The 16,295-nt window shown below is 43.0% G+C and overlaps 1 protein-coding gene across 1 annotated transcript in view; it reads right to left on the minus strand.

The window, feature by feature from the left end:
* The window catches only part of LOC119157737 (c-Maf inducing protein), a 139,136-nt gene that overhangs the window by 14,659 nt on the left and 108,182 nt on the right, over window positions 1–16,295 (minus strand). The window contains exons 8-13 of the mRNA XM_037408916.1: window positions 13,037–13,140; window positions 12,364–12,468; window positions 10,795–11,148; window positions 2,212–2,277; window positions 1,073–1,099; window positions 547–595 (exon numbers count right to left, since the gene is read on the minus strand). Coding sequence (XP_037264813.1) covers window positions 547–595; window positions 1,073–1,099; window positions 2,212–2,277; window positions 10,795–11,148; window positions 12,364–12,468; window positions 13,037–13,140 — 705 coding nt within the window. The remainder of the gene's footprint in view (window positions 1–546; window positions 596–1,072; window positions 1,100–2,211; window positions 2,278–10,794; window positions 11,149–12,363; window positions 12,469–13,036; window positions 13,141–16,295) is intronic.

The raw sequence follows: 16,295 nt of genomic DNA on the forward strand, positions 1-16,295 counted from the left end.
GAGAGGCTTGCTCTGACTCAGCCAAAGCTGATGATGTTGAACAAGCTACACGTGCAGCTATGAAGCAGTCAGCCACCATGAGGCTATAGCTATGCACTCATTCCAGTAACACACCTCCCACCCCCTTTCTCCTCCTAATTCATGAGAATTACGGTCATTTGCACACAATGTAACTGAAATGCAGCTAAATAAAACCTGTTATTTTGTAAGCTGTATGGATCGCTGTATTTTGCTGCCCTTTTTTTTTGTACAGAAAAGCTCTGAGAGATTCAACAGAGTGGGAAAATCTTGCTGGTTGCAGTTTAATAAGGAGCAAGGACATCAACTGATGCCAGACGAGGAGGTCACAACACATGTTTATACATAAGGCAAGAAACCATTCATACTAAGACTGTGTGTGCTGAGTGGCTATTACTTCCTGAGAGACTTCAGCACAGCAAAATTACACCATGTTTTGAAACAAACTACTTAAGGAGAGATTTTCTGAACAAGTATACTTGCAATTCCTCCAATTAATACTCTGTGTAAACTGCCAATAAAACTCACTTCTTGCCTCGGGTCTTCTGCAAATCTCTGAATCACATATTTCAGCTCCCTGGAAAAAAAAAAAAAAAAAAAGGTTAAAGGACAAGAATAAGCAGTTGCTGGTTGCAGCATTCACACAAGTGTCACATTTCTCTTGGATTACACTTTAAACAATATATATTAATGCACTTTAGAAAGAAACAAGTTGAACTGCTTCCACAGGAAGGAAACATGAAGTCTCAAAGTGATTACCAAGGACAGTGTCTATTCACAACAGCCTAGAAAAGCTTTCAGAGATGTGCAGTGACAAACTCGTTTGTAAATTCTATCAGCATTCAGTGTCTCTAGTCCTTGGGCTTCTGCCGTCACAGTAAATTACAAAGAAAACTACATCTTTTTATTGCTAACAGAACACGCTTACAGCCCCTCACAGATAAAAAGCATTAGAGACACAACATTGAATAATGCATCATTGCTATTATTGACTAGTACAAGTATTTTCAGTAATTACCCCCTTCGATAAAACAAACAAGCCCCACAAACTTACTTTGTGAATTTCTCATGTGCAAGAGCCCTGAAATTGAAAACAGGAGAGTGTAAGGACTTGGAAAAGGGGAGGGAGGGGGGGAAAAAAAACCCAAACAAAAACCAAACAACCACTTTCCAGTTCTTTCCAGATAATAAAAGGATTTGCAAAACAACTGCAGCACACAAGACAAAAAGAATAATCTCTCCAAAAAAGATGAGGTAAAGTCTCCTTAACTAATCTAGGGGGGAAAAGTCAAGGGGTGTGGGAGGGAAATCACCTGGAACAAATCTTGTCGCTTTTCCTGAGCCCTGTCTTAGACAAGGCTCTGACTAATGTCACTGGGAGCTTTGGGTCAGAAGAAAGTAAGTAAAAGACTTACAGAACAGCTCTATAATTACACACAGAATTTTGGCTACCTCCAAGAGCCCGGTGAATTCTTTAATTGCAATGCAATTAAGGTATGGTCACAACCAATTAACATCATACATCAGTAAAGCGATTAGTGGTCATTCTGTGAAGTGCCTTCCATCATGGTATGGTTTACACCTCCCCCAGGATTCAGTTTGACTTAGGTAAATGATGTCTCTGTTGCCTATCTCCAAGCTCTCGCTGTAGCCCAGGTAACCCGGCACAGAGGATTAGACCTCTCCGATTCAAGACACCAGGTCATTAGGGGATGTGATAAACCAGCAAATTGTACAATTATAGGTTGTAAAGTTTGTCTGTGGAGGTCTGCATTTTACAAACACTACTGTTCATTAATAGGTTTCCAAGGGAGATTGGCTGATCCATAGGGTAACCTTCTTCTTTTAATGTAAAATACAAATGAAACGAGTCTCTGTGACGCCAGTAAAGCATCCTCCTCCACTAAATCTCTCACTTTGCTCTCCTCCTCACCAGCTTGCCTTCCTTTCCTGTCTGCCTGTCTCTACTTAACCATTTTCCTCTTCAGGATCATCTAAGAGAAATGGGGAAGGAGGATGAGCATGGGAAAGTCTTCGTGTCTCTCTGCATCAGCCAAAACCAACTCTAGACTCTCAATCAATAGTAGAGGCACAATGCTCCTATTACTACCAGTTTTTACTTGACATTACATTTCACCACAAAGCAGCAGTTACAAGAATAACCTGGTAAACACTAAGACAGTGCAGACTTACTCCTTGGGAAACGGGATAGGTTGAAGCAAGCTGGCCAGGGCTGGTCTCCAGTCATCATAGTCTGACCTGAGAAACGAACGTTTTATTAATAAATTACCAAGTATTAAATATGGTTTGTCAACAGGTTCTTTCAAGGAGTTAAAAGCTTTTTACTGCAGGCAGCAACAACCCTTCTGTTTTACTGAGACACTCTAAAGATCTATGGTGACATTTCCCTTTCCATTTTCAGCACATTCTCCACTGAGGCACAATAAATCTGGTATTTACAATGACCTCCAGAGAGGCCTTCTTTATGTCAACTTAAAGACATTTGCTGTTTATGAAACCTGTTGACATTTAATCACTAACTAATACTTTCATCTAAGTTGGTACAGCAATTACCAGGACACTGCTATTTACAGCTCTGCTCTGCATTTACTCGGTTGGCGTTTTTTTGGGGTTTTTTTTCTGTAAGACATAAACCCATTTGCAAAAACAAAGACACCCCCCAATGAACTTTTGACCGTGGCACAAAGGAACAGGTCAATTTAAACAGTACAAAGTCTTCAGCTTAAGAGGGAAGAGACCAGAGAAGGAAGCACTGCCAAAATTATTAAGAATGAAAGAGGACAAGTGAGGATAACCACAGCAGAGAGCTCAGGCCAGTGGACCCAGTAAGAAACATCTCCTCTCTGTTGGGTTAGCACCGTGGCTCCCAGCTGATGCATTTCGTTTTCATCTCTGCTGTCAACATACAGAACTGTCCTTCCACGAGGAGCCATCCATAAAGGGGGGTGCTCACATGAACTAGGATGAAGAGAACATTTTGCTTTACAGCATGCACTGGCCAGTGCAAACTAATCTGGCTGCATGTCGTCTCCATCTACCTGCAGAACGGCAGCTGCCTGGGCACCCGCGGTGAAGCAGGTACGGCTTCTCACGCAGGGATGGCGTTGTGCACGCTGCCACCCCTCTCCTTCAAGTGATCTCAAAAACTTAGCGGTTAGTCAGTGCTCATTAACTGCCATACCGGTGAGCAGCACAAAGGGTACAATCATTGTAAGATGGGTGAAGCGAAAAACACAGAAGATAACAGAATTTGGCAACTCAGCACCAAAATGGGGCCCAGAACGCAGCAGCCGAAGCCCAGATCCCAGCACTGCCTGCTAGGCCACTCTCACTCCAATAAAACCAACGAGTACACACAGAAGTAAACGCAGTAAATCTCAAACGGGGTGAAACACCTTGGGATGTTTGTAGAAGACCACGCAGAAGAGCCTACCGTCTCCTCTCACTGCTGTTACCCTTTGGATTTCAGTTTTAAAAGCCAGACTATTGGCTGCAGCTTACTGCAAACTTGGCACAAAAGTATGGTGTTTCTTCAGGAAGGAACGAAGTGTAATGTTCTCAGATGGACAGTATCTACCGATGGCATTAGAAACAGGCAACATATGCGCAGGCAGCATTCCAAAGTAACGTATTTCTTGCAAAGAGAAGGTTCTAGCCCAGAGAAATTGAAGATGGATGCATTTCCAAAAGTCTCATCCGTTTTCTGAACCCCCAAAAAACAGAGGTTTCCAAAAACTAGTAATACACATGACATGGGACAGTCCACAAAGGCATGTCCATGGACACGAAGAAAACTCAGGTGCATAGGTAGAGTATTCTTAAGAAGCAACATGCAGAGAAATGTTAATTGAAGGGATAATCATGATGTGAAGATCAACCAAGAAGGCAGTTATCACCTGCCCAAGAGTAGTGTGAGTTCAGGTTACAAAAGTACATAGTATTTCATGCAAGTAACCAATCCACAAGAACAACTGTGATCTGATAGTAGCTTAACATATGAAAAACCAGATGAATGCCATGCAAAAGCACTGGAGGTGAGTTTGTAGCTCTTCTTCCACACTGCTGCGCAAAAGTCCCAAGTTCGATACAGACACTTTTCCCTCCCACGCCAGGTGCAACCCAACACAAAACCAAAAGCCTATAATTTCAGTTGGCAACTTGAGTGAGTAGTCCTGCCCCTTCCATCGGTGCATTACCAGAGAACCCTAGCATGACTTTCCAGTAATTTCCTGAAATCCCCCTACCAAGAGGCCAGGACCCACCACGCTGTGTTGAGTTCAGGGAGGTGTCTCCTTCGCCACCTGCAGTTGTCAAACAACATAAAAGCACTTAGAGACAAGGCTGGGGCTTAAAGGCAGGCAGGTCAGCAACCGAGGTGGCAAAAAACTCAGCGCTGGTTCTCTTCCAAGTACTGAACAAAACCCATTTGAGCGTCTTGGTGATGTCCCCTAATAAATACAACTTGATTATTCACCTCTTGTTATCTTTAGCATTAGAGGCACAAAGCATAGCACACGTGAAGCTACACTAATCCAAAAAGAGCACCTCATGCCCATGCCAGTTGCACTAGAAGCCATTGAGCCTAATTTTCTCCTCCGTTAGAAATCCTGTTCTCTGGTTGTAATTAGGAGCCACTCTGAGATAAGGGGTGTTACACTAACCTAAAGCGAGCACGAGTGCATCGCAGGTAGAGCACGTTGGGATCACGCATCCACAAGGTTCTTCCCAGAGACAAAATCCCCTTACCTGCTTAGCCACCAAACAAATACGTAAGATGACCAATTTTGTTTAGTGCCTCTGAACAGCAAGACATGAAGCAAGACTTCATTACAAAGGGCAACTTCCACTTTGTCTGTATAAAGTGAGCATCATGAAACACCCGAGGATGGAGCTTGTCATGTAAATTGAAGTCAAGGAAACCTCTGACACAGCACCTCCAAGATGAGCTCTCTGGGTTCTTTTAAGAAAGCTTTGATTAATTAAGGTTCTCTACAAGACTAGTTGTTGGTTTTGACCTACAGACAAACTGACGGGGTCAGCAACACAGAACGCTGCCCTGTGTTCAGATTCATCTGAAAGGCGCTTGTTTACCTACCAGGTCTCTGTAGGAGGCAAACAATGCAACGCATCTACAGCTGCAGCCATGAGAAGTGTCAGAGGTCTCTGACCCACACAGCCCGGGTTTCACTACGTTTGTGAGGTCTAAGAACATAGTCCGACTTTGAGCTGGCATCACACTTCCACTAAGGCATCCACCTCTCTGCTCGAGATGTTGCGTGCTCCTCCTGCTAGCGTTTACAGCCCCGGCAGCAGGCAGTCCTGCAGTGCCGTCCTCTTGGGATCACTGCTGGGACCATCTCTACATCACAGCCCCACTTCTCGCAAGCAGCCTCTGGGTGCAGCCTGAATGCTAAATTTTTCATGGCTGATCTTCAAAGGAAATTGCACGAGGAAGAAAAAAAAACTAAGACCAAGTGAAACTGCAGACAGAATTGGACAGTATCACTCCCTGACTCTTCTTGAAGCCGGGAGTTACATACGGCATCCATTTGCAGAGCAGGTCTGTGAGAGGGCACCGAGAATAAACCATCGCCTGTTTCCTAAGAGGGTAAGAAAGAAAGAAAACTGTCTCCTATGAAGTCTATAGAGTTTGGTCACATGAGTGGGACCTGAACAGAAAATCTACACAGCCTGTAATCCCTTCAATCTGAGCTAGGAAACATGAAACAAACACAGCACAAGAATAAAACTAAACTACTTATTAAAAGCCTACGGTGTTTCTCCTCCTCCCACCTATTCCCTTTTCAAAAACATTTTCCTTCTGTCTGTGCTCATCTCATCTGCACTCTCATTTCAGACAGTTGCTTTTGTCTTTTTTTTTTCCGGTCCATTCAAAGCACTAACACAAGACAGAAGTGTCTGAAGCAGAGAAAGAAAGGGAGATAGATGATTTCTGGCTGCAGTTAGCAGCCACCGCAGTGAGCCAGACAAAGAGGCCGTGCCAGGAGCAGGAGGGAGCACAGAGCTACAGGCAGAGCTCGGGAGAGCACCTGTGACAAAATCCCTTCCGAGCTCTTCAAAGGGTGCTGGGCTGAGCGCTTGCCACACTGCTTAAATCCCAGGGCTGGCCTTATAAAAGCAGAGGGGGAGAAAGACTCCCCGACGTACTCACTGGCTCTGATTTTCGCAGGATTTGCAGCTTTAGGTGAGGAGCACGGCAGTCAACCTGCAGCCTGGTTTGTGGGTTCCTGGGATGGGTGCTCGGCTGGAGGTCAGGGTGCCGAGCAGGTGAAAACTGTCGGAGCAGTAACCTGCCGCTGCACACAGCTTTCCTTACCCTGAAACCCTTCTAGGGGACGGGCCAGAACACTGACCAGCCATAATAATGAAATAATCCCTGGCTGCAGTGACTTTGCCGTTGGGCCATCGTCGCTACTGGCCTGCCAACATAATACATTTTCCTTCCCCGGGATCACCTTTCACCAAAATGAAAACCTGCCCATATGTCATGTGCGGCACAAACAATCCAAAACATACTAGCAGCCCAGGGCAACCCTGATAAACATGACATAAGAGAATCCACTTGGGATATTCAGAGCATGCCACTGACCTATTGGGGAATGCAGAGAAGGCAGGGGAAGCTCCAGTGGGCGCTTGCATTTGGAAAGCTGTCGGTCTTATCACCGAGAGACTGCAAACACCGAGTCCTCTGGTTTTAGAGGATAGTAAGAAACAAGGAGCAACTACTTGGAAGCAGACTGAATCTCCGGATTGAGCAGCCAGACGGGATCAAAAATGTTTCAGGTCACTCCTCTGTTATCAGAAAATACTAAGATGAGCAAGCCCCCCAAAGGCGGACCTTACCCCTTCTCTCCCTGGCTCTGGGTCCAGCCCCACTCAACTGCATGACACGAGGTTTAGCTCAGGGCTCCAGGGCAGACTGAGAAAAGCCCCACCAGACCCCCTGTCATACAAAGCACAAACCTGCTGTCTGCCATACCGTGAGGTGTCTGCTCATGTTCAGCCTTCTTCTGAGCTGGGCTTGTTTGGTTTTTTCAAAAGAAGAAAAATTAGCACCATTGAACAGCCCTGGAAAGGTCCTGCCCTGGCTGCTCACCGCTGGCGTGGCAGCATCAGGAGACGGCGATGCCAGGTTGCCCGAAGGGGCTGAGTCCACCTGGCCACACAGGCCCAGAGGGGATACAAGTGTCTGGGCATCTGGAAGGACCCTCGCCACTACAGGCAGCCACAGAAACACAAAATAACACGGATGAAGGGTGACAGCTTATGACACATCATCATCACGGCCACAGCCTCCCCTAAGAGGTGTCCATTCTCGCAGCCAGTTTAGTTTACTATTTGTTGATCCAGATTTCACTAAAGGCGCAGTTAAGGTGTTCTCCCCATAGGCTGGGTGTTGCCAGGGGAATCAGCAGGGTCCTTCAGGTGACAGGCAGACTTTGAAGTGACCCAGTGCAAGGAAGAGGCCACGCAGCCCCTTTTACTGCAAACAAGCCCCTTTTACTACAAGTTTGGCTGTGCAAGAAATTCCCTAACGCATGGAAACATTAACATGCAAGTAGGAGCTGGACAATGCTAAGCAGCTCTCAGAGGCGCTAATTTAATATGATGAACAGAGAGATTTCAATTAATTTAGTGCATTTTCCAGTTTAAGACTTGTAGCATTCAGAAAGCACTGACTGGCATCAATAACACGATCAGAGTGCAGAATGCATTAGAGAATATTGACACAGAAGTCTGATCCGCTTCTGAGTGCAAGACATAAATACCATGTTCCACTAGAGACCGTGTCTCCTTTAAAATCCACCCAGACTTTGGGTCATCTGCCAACACCTTTAACACACGATTTTCTGTTTTCCTTTAGTACACAATAGTTGGGTTCTGTTACTCAACTACCTTAGAAAAAAGGGTTAAAGAGGTTCTTGGTGCTGTGATAACAGCCACACAGATGAACCTTCAAATCTGCACGTTTAGCCTTCTGTGCAAAAAGTGAGGTATTACTGTGATTATTCTGTAATTGTTGTTACATTTTTATCAATATTAGAAGGGCCTTTTTTCCCTAAAATGTAAGTATTGTGTAGGAGTTAAGCGAACAATAAAATGTCCTCTGCTGAAGATACTGTTGAGAATTCTTATTTGCCAGACTTTCAATAATTAAAATCTGCCTAAATAAATTACTCCCTGCTGCTCTAAATTAATCATGTAAAAAAGATATCATTGTTGGTGACTCTCTTGTCTTGATGATGATATTGAGTCAGACACCTAAAAGAACAACTAAATTCAATGCTAAGCAACTTGTTTATGTTTGGCTTACCACTCTTATTAATAAGAACATTGTTTTAGTGACTGCCCGCTGAGATCTCAGCTCCTGGATAGCAGTTGTTTTATAATTATTATTTTCTTCCTACTGGCATGTTCTGTAACTCTCTTTCTTCATATTCTCCATTTTTCAAAGTACAGTATCAGTGTGCAGTGCATCAGAAACCCTCTGTTCAAGAACACTTTGAGGATGCAAGGAATCGGCATCACAAGAGCATTATTTTGCATTTTTGTTAATTACTAGCTCTTCTACAATGCTTTTCCATCACTGGTTTCAGAGTTTAAAAAACAACATTCAAAATCTTTACCTATATTTTATGGATCAGGAAACCGAGGCATAAAAAGAAGTGACTTAGCTAAAACCTCCTAGTAAGCCAGTGGCAGAATCAGAACTCATTTCTCCATTAATGCTTTCAGGTCCAAAAAAAACCCCACAAGAGATGAATAGGAATGGAAGGGAACCCAAAGCAGTGGAGCTACAATATATACCAGCCATGGCTCTGCCTTAGAAACTGTCCTATATTCTCACAGGTTGTGATTTCTCAAGCAGGGTGTGGACCCTGGCAAAGCAACCTGAGGAGAGCTGCACCAATTTCGTAGCATTCCGGGTCCTTCACAACACACATTCTGTGGGTTTCACCCTTCAGAATCACTTTGTACAAGCTGAAAAAGGGCACAAAGCTGCTCCACACATACAACCTGCACAATAACAACAGATTCCCATTTTCACTGTTGCTATTGAAGAGCTTGATTATTAAAAAGACAGCAAACACATCACAAAAATCTGTTATTTTAAGGTATGGAGGTCTTTGTGTAGGCAATTATACGGGAATTGAGACCTGGCACATCAAATGTTTAAAATGTAGAGAGACTGTGACGAAGAACATGCCCATTTGTGAATTTGTTTATAAAAGTGTGTGTCAACTGCATGATGAAACCAAAACCATCAATGCTTCATGAGTCAGCATCCAAGTGAGCATCAGGACTGAGACAGTTCACAGTGCTTAGGGAAAACCTCTAGAGTCAAGGGGATGGGAATGAATACACAATATGTTCAACATAGCACCTGGGTGCGTGAGGACTTAGAAGCCACCAGATGAAGCTAAAAGTCAGATGCTGTGCTTTTTTAATTGAAAACATTTTTAAAGGCAGAAGAGGCTAGGGTGGGACAGGGTGGGGGCAAAGAAAAAATTAGCTTTCAGCATTTCTGCTCAAGAATCTAATAGGACAAGTTTCTTTGAATCACCTGTCCGATCCCCAGTTCTGAGTGTGTGCTTATGTATGTATCTGCAAGCCAGCTCTGCAGCAAATGAAGTAATTATGTTGAGAATTGGCACTATGTATTTTGAAAAAAAAAAGGAAACGCGGGACAAAACTTTCACAAAATCCTCTATCACAGCAGTTGGACTTCATTTAATTCCTCGAGAGTGTACACCCAGGTTTGCATTTGACTTCAGTGTAGTCACATGCTCATGGTCTACAGCAGAGTCCAAATTTCACCCACTGTGTCTTATATTCTAAAACCCTCAACTATTACTTCATTAAGCCTTAATTTTTTTAACAATAATTAATGTAGAAATATAACAGTTTCCCCAAAGACACACTGCAACTCAGCAACAGAGCTGGCTGTCAAGACAACAAAGTTGTTTTGGGTTGTTCTACTACACTTCTATTACTAGCTTCCATTCTGCAATCCACCTTCTGTGTTACTCCTTTTCATGTATTTATCCAGGAGAAAACCAAGCTTTTCCTGGAGAACTTTATATTTTACATTCCTCTTGAAGATATTCAGAGGATTCGCCTCCCAGGAAACCACAGAGCCATTGTTTTGTAAAGGCTACTTGAGCATTTGTTCACTAATACAGGTCCGCTGTACCAAAGCAACTGCTTGACAAATAGAGGCTCCACTCTAACAGAAGTAAATCTGAACAAGCCATAAAACTTCTACAAACATGTGAAGGGAGAACCCTAAGTGAAAGACACGGACCTCATCCAACTCCTGCGGAAGCCAGGGGAGCAGCGCTGCCTATCACAGCACAGGCACTGAGCACAGTCTTTTCTAGCCCTGGCTGGGGCAATCCCGAGAGCCCTGGAGGGGGCAAATGGGATATTTTTTATTTTTTTTTTGGTGGGCAAGAACAAAACAGAAACCACTGGCAACAACACCCCATCTTCTGTAATACGCCTGAGGCTCACTGTTCAAATAAGCTTTCTGTTTTCATCTTCCTAATGCTATTTTTAGAACATATTGGCAGTGCCAGATGTCTCTTTCAAAGGCTGGACTCTCCAGAGCTGAAGTTAGATTTATAACCATGTGCTTGCTGGCCACAGATGTTGAAGATGACAGGCCTGTGGGAAGAGCCCCCCATTGTTAAGATCATATCGTTCAAAAAGCTGCTTAAAATAGTTACTCACAGCATTTTGAGTATTTCAACATAACAGCCAAGGATCCTGTCTGCCTGGGCACTCAGCTCAATGCTCATGGTGCTGCAGGTAGGACTGACCATCAAGCAGTCAATCAGGTTGGGCTCGCTGTCGTTGTCAACATTGGCTGTCATCTTCTGATTAGTGGTGTTGTTGCGCTCCACTTCCACATGGATCTCATTCGAAGTGACAATAACCGGTTTGAGACGGGATTCAGTCAAGGTGGCCTCTTGAGAGACCAGGTCAGGACTTGTATGAAGGAGGCGGAGAGGGAGATTAGGCTTTCGGTCACACTGCTGCTGGCAGCCATTCCGAATTTCCTTCAGGCTTGGAGAATTATCTCGACTGAATTTTAAAAATAAACAAATAATTTCAATAGACAGACATAACAGCAGACAGCAGGAGAGAGAGTGCAACACTGAGAAGCCAAGATCTTTTGTAATTTCTCACTTCATTTCACCCCAGCCCACCGGATTGCTTTCTTTTGTGTAATTGGATTACTGAAATCAATTAAAAACATTAAAAGGCTCCAATAGGACTGTTCCGCAGCCTCTATTCTACAAATATTCAAGCTTTTCATTACTCTAATTGACATGCCAGTTTAGTATAAAGGTGAACTTTCCCATCCAAGTTGTGCAAAGCTGTAACAGAATCCATGCCCAAGTATGTATCTGGCTACAGTACATGCCCAGACATTTGTCTGCAGTCCTCGCGTCTGGAATTTTTGTTGGACACTAAGCAGCCCCTGTCCGTGCTCTACCATGAGGAAAGTCAGATAGGCATAAACAAACAGGAAACACAGCAGAGGGGAACCCTCAGTGTCTACTGGAAACTGGCTCGTGTGTCAAGAACTGTGGCATCTATTTTGCGGAAAGTCGGGGATCAAATTTTCCACAATAATGGAGACAGCATTGTGAAACCAGCTCGGGTTCAAAGCTGGAGCTACATAGGGATTTACACACAACTTCTTCAAGATCTGACCCTTCCCTTTGCTTTAGGTGTAACACACACTTCATGGAGCAGAAAGGGAGCAAAACAGACACTGCCCTGGGCAGCGCTTAATTCCCGGAGACTCTTGTGGGGCACTCATCTTCTGCTGGCCTTAAAAGGCTGGTTACAGCTGCAGTCTGCCTTAGAGGAATAGCTCAAGAGGGGCCAAGATCATTCTCGAAGTTACTGCAGCTTGCAGTACTTCTGTACCGGGAACTGTCACGCTCCTTGCATCACCAGCACCGCCCCCATTTTCAAGCATGGGAGCCAAAGATGTGCAACGAGCGATCGCCATGCCCAGTGCCTGAAAACATGCCGCCGTGAGCACAAGTGAATGAAAGTTCAGCATCTTTCAGGTTTTCCAGCACACAGAGCGTAACAAATATAATCACATACCTACAAAAACACGTATGTTATTGACCAGAATTCCCATCACATAACGCTAACAACGAGCGGAGTGAGAACCAAGACACGCTCTCACATACCCACACCTATGCTCACACCAATCCCGTTTACAGATGCCATGGGTTTGGAAGTGAGTAACGTGGTCAGCTGGGAATTCATACTGACCTGTTGATAAATTCCTCGTAACACGAATAAATGGCTGCTAAGCAGACAGCTACAAGATTTGGCAGGACCCTGGGATGGGGGCATTGTCCAGTTGGACCATGCATGCTGAAAAACAAAAAACAAGATGGTATCATTATGAGGAAGATTTCTGTGGGCTAAAACAATCAAGACAAAATGGGGTGACAGCCTTAGGCAACCTTCAGAAGGGCCATAACAGAGTTATTTTGACCCTGTAAATCCCTCCCCAATGACCCCATTTATGAACAAGGCTAAGCTGAATTTATTTATTTATTTTTATATGGTATATCTACAGTCACCTCAAAATCTGACACATGACTGAGCATTATGTGGGCTAAAGTTAATGGGAATCTCTGTAGAGGCTCTAAGTCTAAAGGTATAAAAAGAATGTCCACACAGCGAAGTCCATTTGTTTCCAGCACATAACTAGGCAGAAAACCCAAGCCATATTTGAGAATTAATTTTTTTTTTTTAAAAAAAAGATACTTCAGCAAGATTGCCTCATGGACTCTTCTAATTTATTAGCTGTTTGTCAGTACCAAAAAGCACCAGCTACTCATAACAGCCACTAAAGAGATGAGCAGGGCTGGGAGAAGTAACACAGCGAAGCATGTACACAGGACTGGAAATACACCATAAATTAAATATAACTAACCTATGAATAAACTTCTTCACCACCTCCATTCCAGCATTCAGCTCATTCAAAGCCAGAATATACTCCTGAGTAAACAGCCGCAACCGAGGGCACTTCCCAAAATCCTGTCGGAAAGGAAGAGACTCAGTGAGAATGGTGAAACATGCCTGCAACGTACGTTGGAACTGTGGGTTTTCAAAAGAAATCAACTCACACACAACTGAATTCACTTGGTTATTATGCTGACAGCATATCACTGTGTGCTGAAATAATGTTCTTCCCACTAATGCTTTCCATTTCTCCCATTTCCCTCATACCCACCTTGAAACAAAAGATGTGTTTAATGAAACAAAAACATTCCTACCTACACTTACATTTCTTTTTTACACTTCACTTCGCACCTTTATTTTTAAATGCAATTCTTCTTGTTTTGCATTTTTGCTTCCACTCATGTGGAGGCTTTTTTACCACTTTTTGAGAAGTATTGGTAAAGAGTTTGCTTTTTTTTTTATATATATATATATATAAAAATATATAAAAATCCCCAGTTTTTTAGAAATACAACTCAAATCTTTTTACTTCTGTGTTTGACATCATATCTATTCTGGTTTTAGAGACAATCTTTTTGACATGCAATCAATAAGTGGTCAAGTATAAAACTAGAGATCAGTTCTTTCTCCAGGGATTTTACTCCAGTAACAGGTGAGCTCAACAGTCACGCTTTTCAAATCCTGCAGTCAGAAAGGCATCTGCTAACTGAAATCCTGCATCTCATCACATCACCTGCTATTTTTAGATGTGAAAGGACTAAAATCTGCTGTCTGGTGAGTGTTGTTCCTCAGCACATTTCTTCACATTGACACAGGTGTAACCTTATTCTGCAGGTGTTACAGAACTACAGAGCTAAATTTCCAAGCAGTGACCATGGCCCACTGAGGACAAACAAGCCCTCCCAGTGGTCCCTCGAGCAGCCAGCGGTGAAAGAAGAGTCATCCTGAGAAAATACACGGCAGCTGAAATTTTTACGAAATGCCACATGTGGTAACAGAGTAGTGATCTGTAAAAGAGGAGATGCACTCCCAAAGCATTGAAACCTTATCTTTCTTAATCTGGTTTCAGGCACTTGTATAGCACAACCTATATTAACATCTCATAGGTTTTACAGCTAAAGAAAACTATCAAAAATGTGAATACAAGCCTAAGCAGAACAACATCTCCTTCAAGTCTAAGCATTACCCTTTGCTAGTATGGAATGGCTACCTGGTAACTTCACCCAGAAAGGGGACTGTGGGTGCCTCCACGGTTGGCGTTGCAGTTAAAATCATTAAACTTCTAACAACTCCTCCTGGCAGGTGCAAATACACTTGGTTCAAGGCATAAAGACCGTGTGCGCTTCATATATCATTTGGTGCCATTTACTTTCACAAACACTCCTTGCAAGATAGCTTTTGCAGTTGCAATTTGTTTATGAAAGTTTTCAACCCCTGTAGATGCCCTAGCTGAAGTTAGAACAAAAGTCCAATAGATCATAAAGAGGATGTCAGTGCTGACCACTCTAAAACAAAGTCTCTCTAAATATAATATGATGCCTTGTCACCATACTAGCTACAGAACAATATATACCGTATTGTTTGCTCAAAAAAAACCCCAAACATATAACCCTAATAGTGCTTATATCCAAACATTTGGGCTGAGCCTACAAACAGCTGAAATCCAAAGGTACTGAGAGGTGTCCGAGCACTCCCCAAACAACTCGGAATACAACAGCCTCCAGTCCTGCTCGTAACTGGTAAGTATCAGCAAGACAAAAAGCTATCCTTGTGCTTTTCAGATTTCAAAATGATACATAAATGAAGCACTCTTTCCCCATTTTATGGGTGGGAAACTGTGGAACAACATCCGTCATGAACTTACGAAAGACCACAGAGCAAATTAGCAGCAAAGGTGGTAACAGAAAGCCAGGTCTCCCGCTCCAAGTACACGGAATTGCATAGGGCCTCCTGAGGTTATGGAATTTACTGCCAACAATACCGTTCCCCTAAAGGACAACTTTATTTACATGGGCGCGCGCACACACACACACACACATATTCTCTAAAAAACTATTCAGTACGGAAGTCCCTGGAGAGCAGTAAAGTGCCCAAATCCACTCCAATTAATATATGACACCGTAAATTCTCTGACTACACACTGCGGTACAGACATGTTGATTTTCAATGTGCAAATGTTAAGTATGGTAAATATACCCAATTCTCTGAAGCTAACCAAATACAAGCATTACACTATGCATTTAGATTTTATTTGAGACCCCTCAAGAGCTCTGAATGCTTAAAAAAAAATAAAAGAAAAATCAGTCCGGAATCCAAGAATAACATTTACAGAATATTTAATTGAACGCTACAGAATATTCAAAAATGTTTACATGTCTGTGGAGTGCAGGCACAGAGCCAGGAATATGACCTTTTTGCTATCTTGAGCTTTCTACCTAGTTCTGTAAACTCAAGGAGTTAAATCATAATACTGTTGTAAAAATAAGAAATATTAACTGTTTTCTACTGGGTTCATGCTATACACAGCACGACACTGGATGGTCTCTAAAATTCTATCAGTTAGTGAAAAGAAGTTGACTGTGTATTTGCAGAGGTATGAGATTAATCCTTGAGATCACAGCTAAATCAACTGCCTTACAATATTTTATTTATTTGTTACTCCTTGCCACAGTATTGTGAAGTAAAATTTCTTCGTGTAACTTTAAAACCACGGCAGGAAACTTTGCATGCCACAAAGGATGGGGGGCTGGTAAACACCCAGACCTCTCTTAGGAAAGGAATATAGATCATGTAGGAATATCTTCAGAATTAGGAGAGGAAAATCGGGTATACAGGGTGGAGAGAGCAAAGCTAGCGGGGCAGTTACCTAGCATTTATTTCAAACACTACCAAGGAATTTACTGGCAATGAGAAGAGAGAAAGCCTGGAAGAGAACAATCATAAAAATGACAGAGTACACAATTCTTGGAACAAGAAGGAAGAAGAACAGCAGAAAAGCGTAAGGAAACTCAGGAAACCTAAGAACACATTGGACATGAGTCTAAAGAAAAATGAAAATCCAGAGAACTGGGGTGTGTTAAAAAGAAAAAATGTGGAGGGCCTTGGCTCAAAATCAACAAAGTCCCTACGCTGATTTTGTTATTTAATTGATTTTAAACTACTATTACTACAAGGATGGCATGCAGGGAGTAAATAAAGAGCCAAGAGCCAGGTGGGAGAGAGCTGGAGCC

This window comes from Falco rusticolus, chromosome 15 (genome assembly GCF_015220075.1).
Source record: "Falco rusticolus isolate bFalRus1 chromosome 15, bFalRus1.pri, whole genome shotgun sequence".
Taxonomy (NCBI): Eukaryota; Metazoa; Chordata; class Aves; order Falconiformes; family Falconidae; genus Falco; species Falco rusticolus.